Source organism: Protopterus annectens, chromosome 6.part1 (assembly GCF_019279795.1).
Source record: "Protopterus annectens isolate FY-2018-M chromosome 6.part1, PAN1.0, whole genome shotgun sequence".
Lineage (NCBI taxonomy): Eukaryota > Metazoa > Chordata > Ceratodontiformes > Protopteridae > Protopterus > Protopterus annectens.
In genome coordinates, this window is record NC_056738.1 from 119,354,472 (window position 1) to 119,373,565 (window position 19,094).

At 38.2% G+C, this 19,094-nt stretch overlaps 1 protein-coding gene across 1 annotated transcript in view; it reads left to right on the forward strand.

The window, feature by feature from the left end:
* LOC122805262 (dynein axonemal heavy chain 11-like) overlaps positions 1 to 19,094 on the forward strand; it is a 4,596,980-nt gene that overhangs the window by 2,559,806 nt on the left and 2,018,080 nt on the right. Inside the window, exon 48 of the mRNA XM_044075350.1 lies at positions 11,854 to 12,047. Coding sequence (XP_043931285.1) covers positions 11,854 to 12,047 — 194 coding nt within the window. The remainder of the gene's footprint in view (positions 1 to 11,853; positions 12,048 to 19,094) is intronic.

The window sequence follows — 19,094 nt, forward strand, 5'->3', positions numbered from 1 at the left end:
TGAACCCACCCAGTGTGGAATGCTAGTGTAAAGGGACATAACGTCCGATGTGCTGACCTGTTCATGGGAATTTGTCAAGTATTTTAATGAAAATAAATGGGGTATCAGGTTTACCATTAATTATGATGTTTCCTCCATCTCTTTTTTGGATGTGACTATATCTAAACAACTTGATGGTACCTTGTCTAGCTCATTGTATAGAAAACCCCATCACTCAAATATGTTACTACACATCTCCAGCTGTCATCCAAAACATATTACGGCCAATATCCCGAAGTCACAATTTATGCGAATACATAGAATCTGCTCGAATACTGAAGATTATATACATTTTGATGAAGATTTAGTAAACCAGTTTAGGGAATGTGGATATTCCTTGTCTAAGGTTAGGCAGACTAGTAGGGAAGTGCAACTACTTTCCAGAAATGACCTTCTCAAATGTAAAATTCATCGCCGTCGGGTGGACAATAAAACCAGGGTTATTACTACCTATGGTAGGAACAGTCATGAATTTCTAGATATAGTGCAACAGCACTGGGATATTCTTTTGACTGATGATAAATTGTGCAGTTTATTAGGGAATAGAAGTTTATTCTCTTTTCGTAGGGGTAAAACTTTGGGGAGCCATTTTAGTCATTATAAACAGTTTGTGCCTATTGAACTCTCTGTACAAGCTACATTTGATGGCACACAAGTGGTATGGTGCCACCCTTCTGGCCATTGCTCCTTCTGTAAATACATTTGTCAGACCAAAGAGTTTTTAAGCAAAAATACCTTTAACTTTTTCTCTATTAATGTGTTTGGTAATTGTAATAGTGATTGGGCCATTTATCTTGTAGTTTGCTCATGCTCAGCTTTTTATGTTGGCCAAACCTCCAGACCCCTAAAACTTTGCATTTCAGAACATCTCAGCAACATTAGAAATAAACATTCAGCAAATGCTTTATATAATCATACTATTATTCATAAGACAGCAACTTTTAAATTTATTGTTATTGACAGAATTGTGGGACAAAGATCCTTGAAAACAGGTTGGCATAAACTGTTAAATAAAAAGGAAACATCCTGGATTGTGAAATTAGGTGGATTATTTCCACCTGGTCTTAATGAACATTTATAATAATTGTTTAATTCATGCTCAATTATTCCATTATGTTTGGTATATAATGTGGTGCTTATACTGATTGTGTTTCACATTGAAAAAAGCCATTGGGCTGAAAATGGTCTGTTTTTTGTGTTTTGACACATTAAATATGTATGCTCCAGTTGGGTGCTGGCTTTTTGTTATTGTTAGTTCTAAACTTGCCATTATGCTTATGCCAGATTGATATTTGCATCAGTGCATTCATCCAAGATGGAGTGAAACTCAGAGCAGTAGTCCGCAGCCTACATTACAAGGTTTGCTGGGAATCTATACCATTTGTGATAATGAATAAGATCAGTAGGTAGTAAATGATTGATTCTGGAGGAATCCCTGAATGTGGAAGAGTTATTTGGGGCCACAAAGCAAATTTTCATACAGATGATCACGTCAGATTTGATGAAGAAGGTAACAAATGTGGTGGGACAATTTAGGAATTTTGGAGAAATTTTTGTGAGGACAAGATCAAGAAGATTAACAAAATCAGGAGGGTTCATATACAAGGTCTCATATCAGAAACATCTTTTAAGCCAATATGGTTTTAAGTCATGCAGTTTGTAACTCCAAACATATTGTCCAGTTGAGAATATTTAAAATTCCACATCTGCATTGATGTTGTCTCATATATTCATCATCCATAAACATCACATTGGAAAAGGGGGTAGGATTCATGAAAGTGAACACATTTCCATCAGTTGGACTATTAAGTACCCTGTTTGTTATGTTTCTGACATGCTCCTGAAATTTTATCTGTAATGCAGTCCATCCCACATTTGCCTTTTTAAAAAGGCATATCCATGCATAAGCACACAGCACAGTTTATTACTTATGAAATGTTGTTTAACTTTGTAATCAGACTACATAGATAAAAGTGTCATCCACAAGAGCATATTTAAAATTATAGCATGGATTATGATAATTAATCAGTCAGTGTCAGGGTGTAGGTTAAAAAAATTTTGTAAATTTAAAAAAAATGACCCAGCCACTGATCCAAAACAAAACTAAAGTGATTTCTTAAAAAAAGAACTACAGACAGTTACAAATAAAATGAACATCTGCATTATATATTTTTTTAAATTACAAAGCAACATGGAAATATTTGCAAGTGAAAATAGTTGTGCACTGGCATACCTCTCAACTGTTCCTATTTTTGCCTCATATTTTTGGTTCATTTTAAATAAAATGATGTTTTTTTTCTGGCAAATTAGTGGTAAATCATTAAAGATTGTAGTTAGAAACTAATGACAGACATTTGAGTTTCAGACTTTATACCCTTCAGAAAATTCATGCTCATACAAAAGCCTGTTATTCTATCAACTTTACAAGTTTGTAAGAGCAATATTTAAAAAATGTCCCTATTTTTGGACCTTTGTCCCACTTTTATTTATGACTTTGTCCAGATTTCTTGCTCTAAGAGGTTGAGAGGTATGTTGTGCAGTTAATTATCAAACTGAAAATAAATAACTAAAAGAGACAAAATTAATGAATTTACATAAATGTCATTCAGTATAACTGTATACACAAATATTGTAGTATTGCTGGTCTAATTTAATAACATAACTACACATAAAGCTCCTCCTTGAAAAATAAAACCTCTCTTCTCCCAAACCAGGTCCCCATTACAAAAATACAAACTTGTAAATGGTATAAGCTCTATTAAGTTAATTTTTCTTCAAAAACTGAAAGCAGTACTACTACATATACGGCCATGGTTCCAAAGAACATGGTTTGATAAATTAAATGCATATACCTGCTGCTTTTATCAAGCAATATGTTCTTGTCATTGCTTGTCTCCTAGATAAAACTGCTAAATGTATGCCTTCCTTTTTGAAGTAGCTCAAATTGGCTAAAATGTTTTAAAATACTACAGCTATAACAAAACTGTTGTGCATTCATAAAAACAATAACTTTAAATCCAGCACATCTATCCCATTATTCTAAAGCCCTGTTCTCATGGCATATAAGGCATTGTTTCTGATACAAAGTCAAAACCCTCCAAAGCTTATTTGAAACCATCTAGTGTTTCTGATTTATTGTGTGAGTGCTTGATAAGAAAAGGTCCATTTTAACATTTTTACCTCTGGTTTTTACTGTTTGTTGCAAGAACGGGGTATATTTTAGATTGGAGGATTTATTTTGACTTATATTTTATTCTTTTGCCTCTAATTTTTCACTGTTTATTAAAAGAAAGGGACATCCATCATTTCTGTGTGACTTGCACAATTGATATGGTAGGTCAAAGTGACTACTTTATGAATTACTTCCTGTTATACATGGATAGCTTAGTTTATTTAATAATGATATTTATTTGCATAGTTTGTGTGAGCCCTAAACAGTTTGATTTAAATTACTAGTTGTTTTAATTTCTTTGAATTCTGTGGTCAGTAATTACAATTTTCATTTTTTTTTAAAATGTTTTAATCATTTGTAACTGAGAATGGATTCCTTAAATGAATATGCCAGTAATGATTTGTTAAAGCAGAAGTATCTTGCCCAATGTACTAAAGGCTGTGTGTGTGTGTGTGTGTGTGTGTGTGTGTGTGTGTGTGTGTGTGTGTGTGTGTGTGTGTGTGTGTGCACATATATAAATATATATATATATATATATATATATATATATATATATATGCATGCACACACACACACAACACACACACACATATATATATATATATATATATATATATATATATATATATAGATATAGATATATATATATATATATACACACATACATACATATGGGTCTACTTCTTTTCGTTGGAAACTCTTTTCTTTGAATCTCAGTTCACTGGGACTAATTCGCTGAAAGCTCACTTTACTGAAAACTCTTTTGACTGAATCTCATTTCACTGAAAGCCTAAAAACTTAAATTTCAATATACTATAGCTTAAACCTTGGTTCTTTTCCCTGGGAAAAGTATTCGGCAGTTCGTTGTATCATTAAAAGGCAGTTTCAGTTGGTAGTGAACAGTAAGTGCAATTCGATGGATTATAATTTCGTTTATAGAATATATATATATATATATATATATATATATATATATATATATATATAGGTCCACTTTGTAATTTTGAAATACTGAAATCTCGAATTTCAGTATTCTGAAACCACAAAGCCGAAAACCCAACCACAACCACGAAAGTCGAAATCACGTACCCACGCTACACATACAGTACACACATAAACATACACAAACCCCCCACAATCAAACAAACTAATTTAAACTACATATAAGCACCCCCACACCCCCCTACTTATATATTTTAACTCCGAGATTGCACAAACAGTAACACAAATGAAACTCATGCACACACATCTTACAGTCCTTCAAACACACACATAACAGTCACAACACACGCTTACACACACTAAACCCCTAACCAACATACTTACACACAGAAACGTACCAAAATTAAACCCAAACATCCACATTCCCTACCACTGGAAGCAGAAATTCAAAATATCCGTGCTCCGGTATTTGAATTTTACTCTTCTGCCGGTTTCGGAAATGTGAGTATTCGGCTTTTTAAACTCAGAAAACTGAAATTCAAGATTTCAGTATTTCGAGTTTACAAAGTGGAGCCATATATATATATATATATATATATATATATATATATATATATATATATATATATATATATATATATATATATATATATATATATATTTATATATATATATATATATATATATATATATAAAACTCCTGACAAATTGGAGACTTGTGTTCTTCATGAAGACATTTGGATGATTTGCTTACTATTATTAATAGCAATGATTGCACTTGTGCAACTGATGCAGCTTGGATGGAAAACTCTTGTTGTATATGTTGACTGGGGTGATGAGATAAGTTATATTAGGAAAGGGAATGTCCCCTCTAGTAAAAATCATTCAACCCCTATTAAATATGATACTACTTATAACAACTTTGAAATTCAGGCTGCAAGTATTGTGCAGGCTGGGATAGAGCAGGTAGAAAAAGGAATAAAAAAAGGAAGGAAGATGTTCACAACAAATATACAGGAAGAAGAGACATTGATTAACATCTGTAATGCAAAGAGAAAATACAATAGAAAGGGCAATGCTTTATAATGTAATACACAGATTACAGAACATCTTTGCATTATTCAATCACAAAACATTCAGACTACAGGATATGACATTGTTTTCCAACAGAGAAGGTAGAAAAGAGATGCAAGGGGCATGCAAAAAGGAAGAAATCAGACAAAACGTGGAAGGACTGAAGAAAATTGTTGTAAGAAAAAACAGGAAAAATGCCAAAGTTGAGAACGTGTTAAGCTGTGGAAGTACAAAGCAGCTGAATGAGAATTATATACTTGCAAATGAAATAAGAAGTGAAAACATTGAGATTACTAAGACTAATAGTGATGAAGATAATTCCTTTGTAACAGTTGAAAGAGCAGAAATTATTGAATTAGAAGTGGGAGATTTTCATAGCTGGTCAGAAATGATATACTAACAACTGAAGATTCAGTTATTAGAGGAACTGATCTACACATTTGCAGAGAGAATAATGAACATTGAATAGTGTTATGCTTTTCAGGAGCAAAAATACAAGATATAAATAGGGCCTTAGAATGCTTAACTGTAAGGGAGTATGGAGCTGTTCTATTCATACTGTTACAAATTATCTCATTTTCAAGGACTTTCTGACTGCTAGTAGGGAACTTTTAGGTCTGTTGAGTAGCATAACTTGTACATGTGTTAGGATGTATTTTTCACAGATCACATATAGAAATGAGAATTAGATCAGTGTAAATGAAAAGATTTTTTGGAGTATCTACATGACAAACTGGCCCTTTTAAAAGGTGGAAATATATTGAACATCAAAGCCTAATTGTGTCCACACGTGTATTTAGATGGGATGGAATCTACCTGTAATGACAAGGGAGGAGAATTATTGCAGTAGTAATATTTGATTAACAGAAGACAGGATTTTAGCCAGGTCAGAAATTTAGCAGTTCACATATAGAACATTTTCCTGTATATGTACTGGTTGTTAATGCTAGGAGCATTAATGGTAAAGATTTTTTTTTAAATTGGAAAATTTGCTACATTTGCACAAGACTGATACTATTGTTTGTGAAAAATGACATAGAGGAATTCATACATTTCTTGGCTGAAACACAAGAAGAAAAAAATAATGGTAGCAAGGGACTTAACAGACCGAAATAAGTGATTCATCAACATTGGTAAAGAAATTACTTACAACATATGTTCAGGAACAACACTTGCTACAGATTGTAAACAAACTTACCAGGGAATGGAAGAATCTGGACATTTGTTTGTGTTCCTTAAAGAAATAACTGTTACTTCATGTCAGGTTTTACCAGTCTTGATAGGTTCATCAGTAAGTACTAGGCTAGCTGCCATTGTGGGCGATTTTAAGCCTAACCTATTCATTTGTTTATAGATTGGCCTTACCAATCCCATGATCATTAATTATCTATTACCCCTAGTAAGAATAACTGGCATCAAACCATAGATAACTTGAGGGGACCCATTCATTGGATAAATCATTTAGGAGCTACCTCTGACTATTAGTAATACAGGGGCAGTCCTGGGGTAAATTTTCTGTTTCTCATCCTTAGATCTAAGTTACATTTGGATATGAACAGGGCTGAACTGTGCTTTATGTGGTTTTGAAGTCTGCTCCACAGCAGTGGTATCCTGTTATTGATGTTGCTTACTAGCACTGATCTGCAATGGTCACAGGGTTATAAACATTAAACTACTGCTAGATAAGTCTACCAAACTAAAATATGAGTCAGTGCAGAGAAGATTAATGTCAGACTATATGGAGCCAAAATAGTCAGTATTTAAAATTAATTGGAGTTCTGCATTCATTGGAAAAACTGCAGACGGAATATAACAAGTTTTCAAAGTGAAATTGTTTAAATGCTAACAAAAAAAAATCAAGAAATACATTTTCATAAGAACAAGATGCTTAATTAAGATGACAGATAAAAAATAGATATATTTACAAAATTTTATGCAAAACAGTTTGGCACCACCAAGGAGGTGATAAATTGTGCTTGTAACATCCAGGCAACTTCAGATACTGAAATTAACATATATTGTATTGAAAAAAAGAGCTATGCAAATTGGACAAAAAAAAGCACAAAGAAGAGAAGGAGTTAGTAATAATGACCTGAGAATACTTCACCATGAACTTACAGTATCATTATATCTCTTATTTACCAAGTCATTTTAAGTAGGGGAGATTTCAAAAGATGGGAGACATGCACTTGTTAAGCCCATCTTTATGGGAAAAGGGAATAGGATAAACCCAAAGTCATATAGGCAATAAGTTAACTTTCTTGTTGCAGAAAACATGGAGAAGGTTATTCTGCATTAAATTATTTTCAGAATTGGAAAGGTTAGGATTTTAACCTATATATCAGCATGTACATATTGAAAATAGATATGTAACCACCTGTAACATTATTTTCTATAATAATATAATAACAAATATAAATGAAAAATTGTGCTGTGGTGTAATTTAATATAGGCTTCAACCTTTGGTAGGGTCATATGCAAAACAATGATCAATAAGTTTAAAACAACTAGGTATTGATGTAATCTTGATAAGATGAATAGCTCATTCCTTACAAATAGGACATGGCGAGTATCATACAACAATTGGAAAGTTTAAATTCTAGGTTGCAGTCAGGGTGTCACATAGGGCTCTGTCATATGCCCATACTTGTTTAGATTTTATCTTTTAGATATTTTGCATCCAAAATATTCTATAGTCCATGCACAGATGACTTGAAAATAGCTGAACTGTTTATATCTGTTGCAGGCAGATAATCTCTACAAAATAACTTGACTAAACTGACCATTTGGGAACAGGAGAATAACATCAAAACTAAGTATATGACATTTAGGAATCAAAATTAAAGAGTAAATATTTAATACAGCATGCAGTATTTGAAACTGTAGATTCATTTAAGTACCTTATTGGTAGATCTAGCTTTGAGGTTTTCTGATCATATCAATCAGTTGGTTAATGATAGTTATTTATTGGCAGTATAAAAAAAAAAGATTTATTAAGTCTTGGAAGTCAGAAACAATGAGATCATTCTTTATAAGTTACATTAAACCAAAACTTGAATATGGAATAATAATAAATTTGAAACCTTATACTAAAACAAGCATGAGTGAACTTGAAAGAATACAACAGAAATATACCAAGAGCATTCATGGATGTGAAAATTTAAGTTATTATGAAATATTAAATTATCTGAATTTGTCTAGGGTCTCGTTTAGATATTATGGAGAATATTTCATTCAGGTATATAGGGCATCTAGAGACAGCTACTTGTGCCAATGCTTTGGGTTATAAACAAGCATTAGAGAATTGTCAGACAATCTTTGTAGGAGATAATATAGGAATGAGAAATATACTAATTGGTTCTCCGAGACAACCTCTAAGATGATACAGGTTATAGGCTATCAAATTATATTGAAACAAGCTCTAGTTTAAATATTTTTAAGAACAACTTGGGCACATTATGGGAGCCAGAAATCCTGGTAGATGTGCAGAAGCTGAAATGGTAACCAAATAAATCTGCAATAATGGAACATATCACAGGAAGTGATAAAGCAAGTCCACTGGTGATGAATATGAATTTATTGATTAAACTTCCACAAAAAATTCTCCATAGTAGTAAAGCACTTTTGTCCTATAGAAATGAAATGGACTTCTTCAGAAATAACATGCATGCATTGTCACTTCCTTAAATAACCTTTTGAAGTTGCAACACTCTTTATTTCCTCATGTTATTTTAGGGCATACAACCTCTCCCTTATCCACTCCTGGAATGATTGCCTTACCATAGGCAAGTGTTTCCATTCCATTTCAAGCAAGCTCATTACTGGATCATGTTGCAATGTTAGCACATTGTATGCCACCAGCCCCTTACTGTTCTCCTCCACCATGTACATTACAAGGCTGCTACTTACACTCATTGGACTTGCCCTTACTGGCCTCTGTGGGCAAAAGTGTGTGCACCTACCAACTACGTGATCCTGTGGAGAGTCACTCTGCATGAAATGCTTGTGTAAGTCATAAGTATGTCAGAGGTGGGATTTGTGGAAACTGCCTGGATGGCATACAGACACATTATATATAATATCCCATTTACTGTATACCATCTGGCAGTTGATGGTAGTGAAGCACTTCCAGTTGATATGACAGATGCCATGTGTAGCAGGTGGAGCTTTGATAGCAATGTGAGTGCAGTCAATGACGGTAGAACCTCAGAGAAATGGGCTATGTAGTAGAACACATCCCCTAGTGGTAGTTCTCTTCTCTGATTTTATTGAAAGCAAATATTCTCCACCACATGCTGCAATTTCATATCAAGGGAATGGTGTAAGATTAATGAGGCTAAGGTCTCTGAAACTCCTAATATGAAAGGTGCCACTAGCAAGGATGTTTAATACAACACAAACCTTTCTGTCCGCTGGGATTAATAGTCTATGCATGCCCCATCATGTGGGTACGGCACATGTCTGCTAGCTCCTGTTTGATTTCTCTCTCCACATGCTAGCAGTTGACTATATCTTGGTTATGGAGATGATGATATGTCAGCTGTTAATGGACTCTTCTATGATGTGCAACATCATGAACACTGGCTCACGAGGTAGCCATTTGCACATGCTTACCAGCTAAAGCTGCTGCTAACATATTAGTGCGAGTGGTATGATGATTGTCAGATAAGCTGATCACTGTAGCTCCTCGTGCTAATTGTTATACATTTCTAAGTCATATTGCCATGTTCAGTTTCATCATTTGCATACACAGTGGTTCTCATTAGCATTTTGACAATCATTTCAGGCAATGCATACATGCTCTTTTCCTGCTAGCACAGTCAAACTATCTGTGTCTCCCTAATACCCTCTAACTTCCTGTTGCCATTCACTGTGCTTTTTCATGTAATGCACTATGCTGTTTGTTTCTGAATACTTCCTATATGTATAAGTCTGTTGCTGAAACTAATTCTTTAGCTATTTAGGGCTAGCTCGAAGACGCACTGCCAACTTTTAAATTCCTTCAGACATTACACAAAGGTATAATAATTATATGAAGTAGCTTATTTATCAGAAATTTTATGCATGCAGTATTTTCCTGCAGAGTTGCCTAACTAATGGAGAGTAAAATTCACATATTTGGATGTGTTCATTCATTTGGCAAAAACAAAGTGCCCACAAATTACCACATAGGTGGTAATCCATTAAGTACAGAAGAAGTAATTAGGGACCTGGGGACCCAAGTTGATAGCAATCTCTCATTTGGCAACCACGTGGCCAAAGTGGTTAGAAAAACATTTCATATAGCCCACCTAATCATGAAGGGATTCACATCTAGATCAGGGGAGGTCATCGTGCCTCTTTACTCATCCCTCATCAGGCCCATAATTGAGTACAATGCCCCTTTTGGGATGTACCTTACCAGACACCTGCAGCAACTGGAAAGACCCCAAAAGTACCTCACCAAGAGGATCAAAGGGCTCAAACAGATGCCATATGCTGCCCGGTTAAAGAAACTCCAGCTCTACTCAGTGGCATACCGCCTGTTCAGAGGCGATCTGTGCCTGACGTATAAAGCCATGTCCAACCTGGAATTAATGGACATGCTGCACCTCAGAAAATCCAAATCCCATCGAGCTACACGCTCGAGAGACTTTAACCTCAGCACTGAAATAAATAGGACATGCTGGAGGGACAGATTCATAACCCAGAGGCTCCCTTCACTCTGGAATAAAATCCCAGTCCAGGTTAGGCAGAGTCCCTCATTGACTCTCTTCAAGAGGAATCTTGATGAGTGGATGGGATATCGTAGGTTTACCCCGGGTATCACTTCTGTGTCACTGTTAATAAGAGGCACAGTATACTAACCTCGAAAAAGGGCATAACAAAATAAATTTGAAATGGGTGGCGAAAGCCAAACACATTCTGGCTAGGCTTATAAATGCCCTAGGGCTGATAGCCTAGTATGAACCTATGAACCTATGTTAATAAATAATACACACCCTGCTTTAATTGTGTACTAAGAGATTGTGCTGTTTTCTGAAGCAATTACAAATATGTTTGCATTCATCCCCTTTTAGTCTTTTACATTGCAAGAGAAGAAAACATTTATATTAATAGCTGTTGCTGAAATTGTAGACTGCACAATACAACTACTTTTCTGAGCTGCATTTCTAACTGGAACTGGCCACTTTGTAAAGTAAATAGAAATGTACACATTTGGTCATGCTTTTGCATAATAAAGAAACTGAAAATAGAATTATTTATTTTATTTATTTATTTACAGTTGTTTACTGGGAAAGTCCGACTGGGTCAGAAGCCCATTCTCAGCGGAGGCCCAGGGAGAAAAGCTCCATAGAAATACACGCAATGTACAATAATTAGATAGCACAACAGTATACATTGCAGCAGTTACTTCTGAACTTCTCTCTCGGAAAAATTCATGTGTTATTCCATTAAATATAACTGATACTAGCTAATATAATTATTCATAATTATTCAGTAATGCAGTGTCCGTGCTCTGCTCCACCAAGCACACACATTTTTTAGTTTTCTGATGCAGTATCTTGCAGCATGCTCCTATGTAGGTTTGACTCTGTATAAAACTGTATTTTTTTATAATTTTTCTCTTTTTTTATGCATTTTAGGGTGTTGATGAACACATGTTAATCAATGAGCCATTAATTTATTGCCATTTTGCTCATGGTGTTGGAGAACCTCGTTATTTTCCTGTATCTGACCGTGAAAGATTACACAGAATTTTAACAGATGCCTTAGAACACTATAATGAACTCCATGCAGCAATGAATCTTATTCTGTTTGAAGAAGCTATGCAACATATGTAAGTCATAATGCATGCTTTAATATTCAGTGTTGCTATGTTAAGTAGAGATGTGATGTTGTCCTATCTCGCCTTCATTCTTAGCAGGTTGGGTTCAGAGCTGATCCTCGGTTCCGACCTGGTCTTATACAAAGCTTGAGGTCTTCCACTAGCTCATGGCTGAAAACCCTAACCCATGATGCACTGTGAGAGCTCCCCAGATCTTGTTGCCGCTAAACAAGATCGGGTGCTTCCTACTGGCTCTGGCTAAGTGGAATTTTCTTATTTACATATTTTGGATAATTGTCAGGTTTTTTTTTTACTGTAATATTCTAAATAGTGTTTATTAAGCACATTTCGTATGTTTGCTTTCTGTTGTTTTGCTGTTGGCCATCATTTTCTTCTCAAGGCCTTTTTTTTTTACCCTAGTCCAGCTTCAAATTTATTTCTTAAGCCCGTTTTAGTTAGAGAGCTTCCTTCCTTTTAACTGTATAGGCAAGCTCATTTAAGTTAGAAAGCTGTTTTGACCTTGAGGTTTTTTCCCCTTGTTTTTATCTTTAAATTACCAGGCTAGCTTGTTTAAATTAGAGGGCTGCCTTTGCCCGTTTAAAAGAAGGCTTTTTTCCCTTAGTAGTTTTTGGTGTTATTCTTGTTCCTATAAAAAAAAAAAAAAAAAGTTGTAGTACTATATATATTTATATATATATATATATATATATATATATATATATATATATATATATATATCTATATATGTATATATAGATAGATAGATATGTTTTTTTTCTGTAGTTTATTAGCTTTCCTATTGTTGTTGCTGACTACTACAATGTCTTCCAAGCAGTCTAAGGATATTAAACCTTCAGGGTTTAAGAAATATGTTAAGTGCAGCCAAAAAATGTCCATTACTGATGGACATACAGTTTGCATGTACTGTCTCGGAGTGGTGCACTTTCAAGAGTCATGTGCCATATGTCACTCCTTTAGTCATAGGGTACTACTGGAGAGAAAGAATAAACTGATTCTGAGAGGCTTATTGAAGACCCCTTTTTCTGAAGATATCAAAGAAGGTCAGGGCCCTTCAAAGTCGAACCGTTCCCCCTCTTCAAAATCAGACAAGTCGGGGAAAAGGTCCTCTTCATCAGATGCCCAGTTGGAGCCCTCAAAAAATTTACAAAAACTTTCATCTTAAGACCCAAAGACTGTCAGGCCAGAGAAGCCTTCTACCTCGGCTCCTTCAGTTTCAGAGCTGTTGGGATTTCATGTACACAGCCAGTCCCTGGAATTGGAACCAGTATTTCCAACTTTAAGGTCTCCCTTATTGTGGCATTCCAGATCTCCTGCTCCCTCCACTTGATCTTCCAGTAGCCTATCCAATGATGATGTGGATCATGTGGTGCAGAGGCTATTGAGGATACCATCACTCACCGATCTCTTGTTGGATCCAACCCAGAAGGCTTCAGAACTGACCAAACCTACCCTTTCACCGTCAGTTCCTTCTCCAATCTGATTTTGGACCTCAGACCCAGAATGTGCTGAACTGATTGTAGTGGAAATGTTGGAACCGTGACCTATTACAGGATCCCTGGCTCTGACCATTGCTCTGCCATCTTTGACTCCATCTGAACTCGAGGACTCTAGGAGCTGACACTCTCCAGTTTGGTCTGGGGAAGGGAGTCGGATCAGACAGTTGTCTGATATGAACTTGCCTCTCGGGGCATCAGCTCGGGTGAGCTCGACCCCTAATTCAGCCTCAGAGCCAACCACCTTGGTTCCAGGGATTTCCTCTGGTTCTTCAGAGCCAGGAGTCCCCTTCTGAGGAGGTCCCTTGGAAGAGGCTATGTAAGAGGAAACATTTCGGCTTCCCAGAGGCGTCCATCACTTCAGATACAGACATGGATGATTCGGAAGGGTCCCCATTGTCGCCCCCTGAGGATATCTCCTTCACAGACATCCTGGAAATACGAAAACAGAGAGGCAGCTGGAAGTCCATGAACCCTACTGAGGATGAGTCTGTATACTTGAAGGCTTTTGGGTTTCACCCTTTGGCTACTTAGGTATCTCCCCCTTCGACGAGCTGATACAATTAGTTAGTCAAAAGGTGTGGGAGTCTCCAGACTCAGTGAAATCTGTTCCTCCGAGGCCAAACAATTTCATCACCTCACCTTCAGACAAGGAATTTCTTACCAACAGAGTCCGAGTAGATGCTATGGTGGTGGTGGTGGCCACCAAAAAGGAACTTTCAAAGACTTCCTCTTCTGTCCATCCCCTGAATAAAGAATGTCGTATGATGGACAGATATGGAAAGTGCATCTTCTCTTCAGTGACTTTTGTGCTCAGCTTACTGAATTATCTTACTCACTTTACTAGGCTTCAGAGAGATCTCCTAAAAGAGCTAGGAGGTACCCTCCAAAATTCAGTAGCTAAAGGGGTATCAGACAAGGTTTCCTGTCAGCTCTCCACCTTAACCACAGTGGTCAACTCATCCATGAGGCTTATTTCTTATGCAAAGGATGGAGCGAGCAGGGCAGCGGGTTTAGGAATTTCCCCTTAGGAGACATTTCTGGATGCACTTGTGTGACTTTGCAGAGCCCTTCAAATCTTCTTTTGTGAATGCCCCTTTTGATGGCTTGTCTTTGTTCGAGCCAAAAGTCAAAGACACACTGACCAGGTGTGAGCAAGAAGAAAAGACTGTCTCTGCCGTTGGAGTCCATTTTTCCCTACCTACCAGACCTTACACAAAGGGTCAGAAAGGAGGGAAAAATGTGGTTTCCAAAATCCCAGAGAGCTTTCCAGGACACACGTGGTGATTCTTCCCTTAGGAGCAGAGGGGGAAATACTAATGGAAGATGCTGATCACGCGGCAGAAGGGATCCGCAAAATCAGGGTGACAGGGAATCTTTCCTTGGTAAGCCCTTTCAGCATTCCTGAAAGGAGGCCCACTTGTCCATCTCTGGAGGCAGTTGGGGACCGCTTTTCTTTGTACCCAGAAGCCTGGCTAGGAATAACAAAAGACAAATGAGTACAAAGTATTGTACACAGAGATTACTCCATACCCTTTACCTTCCCCATCCCAAACATAAAAAAATCCCAGATGTTACATCCAGCCAAAGGGATCAGGGAACTCTAGAAATACAAAAGTTACTAGACAAAAGAGTCATCCAAGCAGTCCCCGCAGACAAAATAGGATCCAGAACTTACTCAAGGTTCTTTTTAGTTCCAAAAATAACAGGGGGCTGGAGACCCATCCTGGATCTCAGAAAATTAAACAAATCAATAAGAAAGTCAAAGGTCATAGGTTCATAGGTAGATACTAGGCTATCAGCCCAAGGGCCTATGTAAGCCTAGCCAACAAGGTTCCCTGGCTTACGCCACTCAAGAAAGTTATTTTCCTGTGCCACTGTCGAGCAGAGACACAGAAGTGATCCCCGGGGTGTGTTTCCTATTTCCCATCCACTCATCAAGACTTTTCTTGAAGAGTGCTAATGAAGAACTTTGCTTGACATAGATGGGTAGCCTGTACCAGAGTATGAGAAGTCTCTGGGACAGGAATCTATCCCTCCAGCATGTCCTGTTTATTGTGGTGACAAGGTTTAGGTCCCTAGAACATGTAGCTCAGAGGAATTGGTATTTCTTTAGGTGTAGCATGTCCAACAGCTCTGGGTTTGACATAGCTTTATATGTTAGGCAGAGATCCCCTCGGAGTAGGTGATATGCTACGGAGTAAAACTGGAGGTTTTTGAGACTGTCAGTGTAGGGCATTTGTTTGAGGCCAGTAATCCTCTTTGTGAGGTACTTCTGTGGCCTTTCCAGCTGCTGCAGATGTCTTGTGAGGTACATTCCAAAAGGGGCATTGTACTCTATAATGGGTCTAATGAGTGACGAGTAGAGGGGAACAATGACCTCTTTTTTCCTGGATGAGAACCCTTTTTTGATGAGGTGTGTCATGCAGAAGGACTTTCTGACTACTGTGGCGATGTGACTATCAAAGGAAAGACTACTGTCCACCTGGGTCCCAAGGTCTCTTATCACACATTAGGTGTTAAGTAGATTGCTGCCTATGTTGTAGTTCATGGGTACAGAGTTTTTACCAAAGAGGATGACATTGCAATTTTTGGCATTGAGCTTGTGGCCATGGCTCTGACATCAGGCATCTGTCTCAACGTGGCCCTTCTGTAGAATGTCCACATCATTTGGGGACTTGACTATGGCTCCTAGTTTGCAGTCATCTGTGAACTCCATTAGCCAGAGGCCTTCTGTGTTAGCCTGTACTTCAGAGAAGTAGATACCAAACAGGAGAGGTCCCAGGACTGAACCCTGTGGTACTCCACTTGTCACTGGTTTGAGGTCAGATTTGGAGTCTGCAACTTTTACAGTGTGGATTCTGTCAGTGAGCCAGTTGGCAAACCATCTTGTGACTTAGGGATTTATATCTAGTTTAGTGAGTTTAGCTATAATTCCAGAATGGGGGATGGTGTCAAAAGCCTTGGCGAGGTCAAGATAGGCTGTGTGAACCACCTTACCCTCATCTGCATCTTTGGTGATTGCCTCAATGAAGTCGATCAGGTTCAGGAGGCATGATCTGCCTTTCACAAACCCGAACTGGGTGGGATCCAGAGTTTGGAGGTTACCAATGTCTTTGTTTATGAGTTCCATGATGATACGTTCCATGGCCTTGTAGACCAGGCTCGTCAGGCTAATAGGGCAATAGTTCCCGGGATCAGTGGTGGCCCCCCCGCTTTGTGGAGTGGGATAACTGTTTCTGTGCGCCATTCAGTGGGCACAAAGCCTGATGCAAGGCTATTATTGAACATGGTGCTCAGGTGGGGAGCCAGTTCATTCTGAAGTTCATGTAAAACGCAGCCTGGGATGTTGTCCGGTCCCATGGATGCTGTGTTTTTGGGTTTAGAGAGTGCAGCTTCTACCTGCTTAGTTGGGATTACAGGGACTCTGCATTCTTCCTGTATAGATATAGGCCCTTTAGGGGGTGGGGGGGGGGGGTAAAGTTAGCACTGAACCTATCTGCCAGGATGTTGGCAATATCAGTTGGTTCTGTAATTTTTGTGCCGTTGTGCTGTAACTCAGAGCAGATCTGGGTGTTGCCATCGAAATTCTTGACACAGCTATAGAATGCTTTGTGGTTGTCCTTAGAATTAGTGGTGATTTTGTTTTCATAGCTAGCTTTAGAGGATCTTGTAAGGGATCTCAGCTTCTTACTGAGGCTGACCAGGGTGCTCCTCCACTCATGGGATTTTACTCTCTTTTGCAACAGTTTCTTCCTTCTGTTGTAAAGTTTGTTTATGGCAGGGGACCACCAGATTGGCATCCTTTTTTTGGAGGATAGCATCTTGGTTCTGTTTGGAATAGCTTGATCCATGCACTCGTGTAAGTGCTTATAGAGTGCATTTGTGTAGGATTTAGCAGTTGTAACTCTATTGTCCATCTGCATGGGTGTCATAAAGTTCACCACTTCTGTCTTAAGAAGCATGAAGTTGGCTTTGGAGAAAGTTTTTACCATGGTTTCCTTAATGGGGGTTTGGCGGGATGTGGATATCCAGAGTGATTAGCTTATGGTCAGATTGGACCAACGAGGAGTTGACTTCAGGTGTGGAACACCAGTCACTCATGTTGGTAATGACTAAGTATAGGATATTGTTGCCCCTGGTGGGGGTGTGGATAAGTTGATCCAGGGCATTGGAGTTCATGAATTCCAGAAAGCATTGAGCTAAGGAGTTGGTACATGAATAGTTTTCCCAGTTAATGGTGGGGTAGTTGAAGTCGCCCATTATTAGGGTGTTTGGTTGAACCCTAATATTTTCCAGTACATCAAGAAAAGAGGAGTGGGAATCCTGGGGTATGGTGGGGAATCTGTAGCAAGCTACAATTTGGATTGCAGTTTTGCCCAGAGTTAGTTGCGCTTGGATATCCTCGGATGTATTATGCTGAGCAGCTAGCCTGGAGGTGTGGATATCCTTAATGAATATGTACACACCTCCGTCTTTGGTTTTTCGGTCCAGGTTACATGGCCAAAAAGTGTGGTATGAGTTATAGCCTAGTAGTGCAGGGGTGCTCTCTGGAGCCTTGAACCAGGTCTCAGTCACTGAACAGAAATCAATGTTCTCCATTTGAAGGAGTGCCTCGAGTGAGTGTATTTTGAGATTTAGACTTCTAGCATTGAGTAGCATTGCCCTCAGTTTTTGCTTGCCTGTTCCTGTTACGGTGGTGAATTTGTCATTTGAACCTTGCCTAAAAAAGGCACTATAGGGGTGGCAAGAGCCTTAGCCAGTATCTGGAATCCCAGGGGTGACAGGTGCAGGCCATCTCTGGCAAAGCATCATGGTCTGTTGACCATGTCATCCCAAGCAGACAGATACTGGATTCTCTTAGAATGACACCAGAAGCTTAGCCAATTGTGGAAGTCAATCATTTTGTCCATGTACTGTGGTATCATTCTGGGCAATGGCAGAATGCTGCTCAGGGCTAGGGTCATACCTGCCTGGGCTACAAGATCAGAGAGCTCTTCCATGTCTCTTTTCATGTAGTCCAGGGAGGTACATCTCAGGTCATTCACACCAACATGGACAATGACAGAGTCATATTTGTACTTGTTGTGGAGTGACCTGAGTGCGTGGGTTATGTGGTGGATCCTGGCACCCGACAGGCAGCTGATAGTAACCTTCTCCTTGTTTAGCCTGGTGAGTGAGACATCAGTGTGCCTGACTATAGATTCACCTATGACTAGTGTGTTGGGTACATTGTTTTGCCTTATTGGCTGTGGTTGAGTAGCACACTGAGTCTGTGGGCTGTGTGTCATTTGGGTTGTACTAGGGGATGGAGGTTGCTTGCGTTTCTGCTTTGTAGGTCTCTCTTGCTTAGACAGATTATTATTGAGAGTCTCCAAGAATGTTTTTGTGTTACTATGTGTGGATTTTGGTGGTGTAGATTTAGTGAGATTATTTGATGAGTGTGGTGTGGTGCAAATGTTTACCTTCTCCTCTTGACTGTCAAGTTCAGTCTTGATTGGAGAAAGCTTCACCTCCAGTTTGGCTAGATAAGTGCATCTCTCAC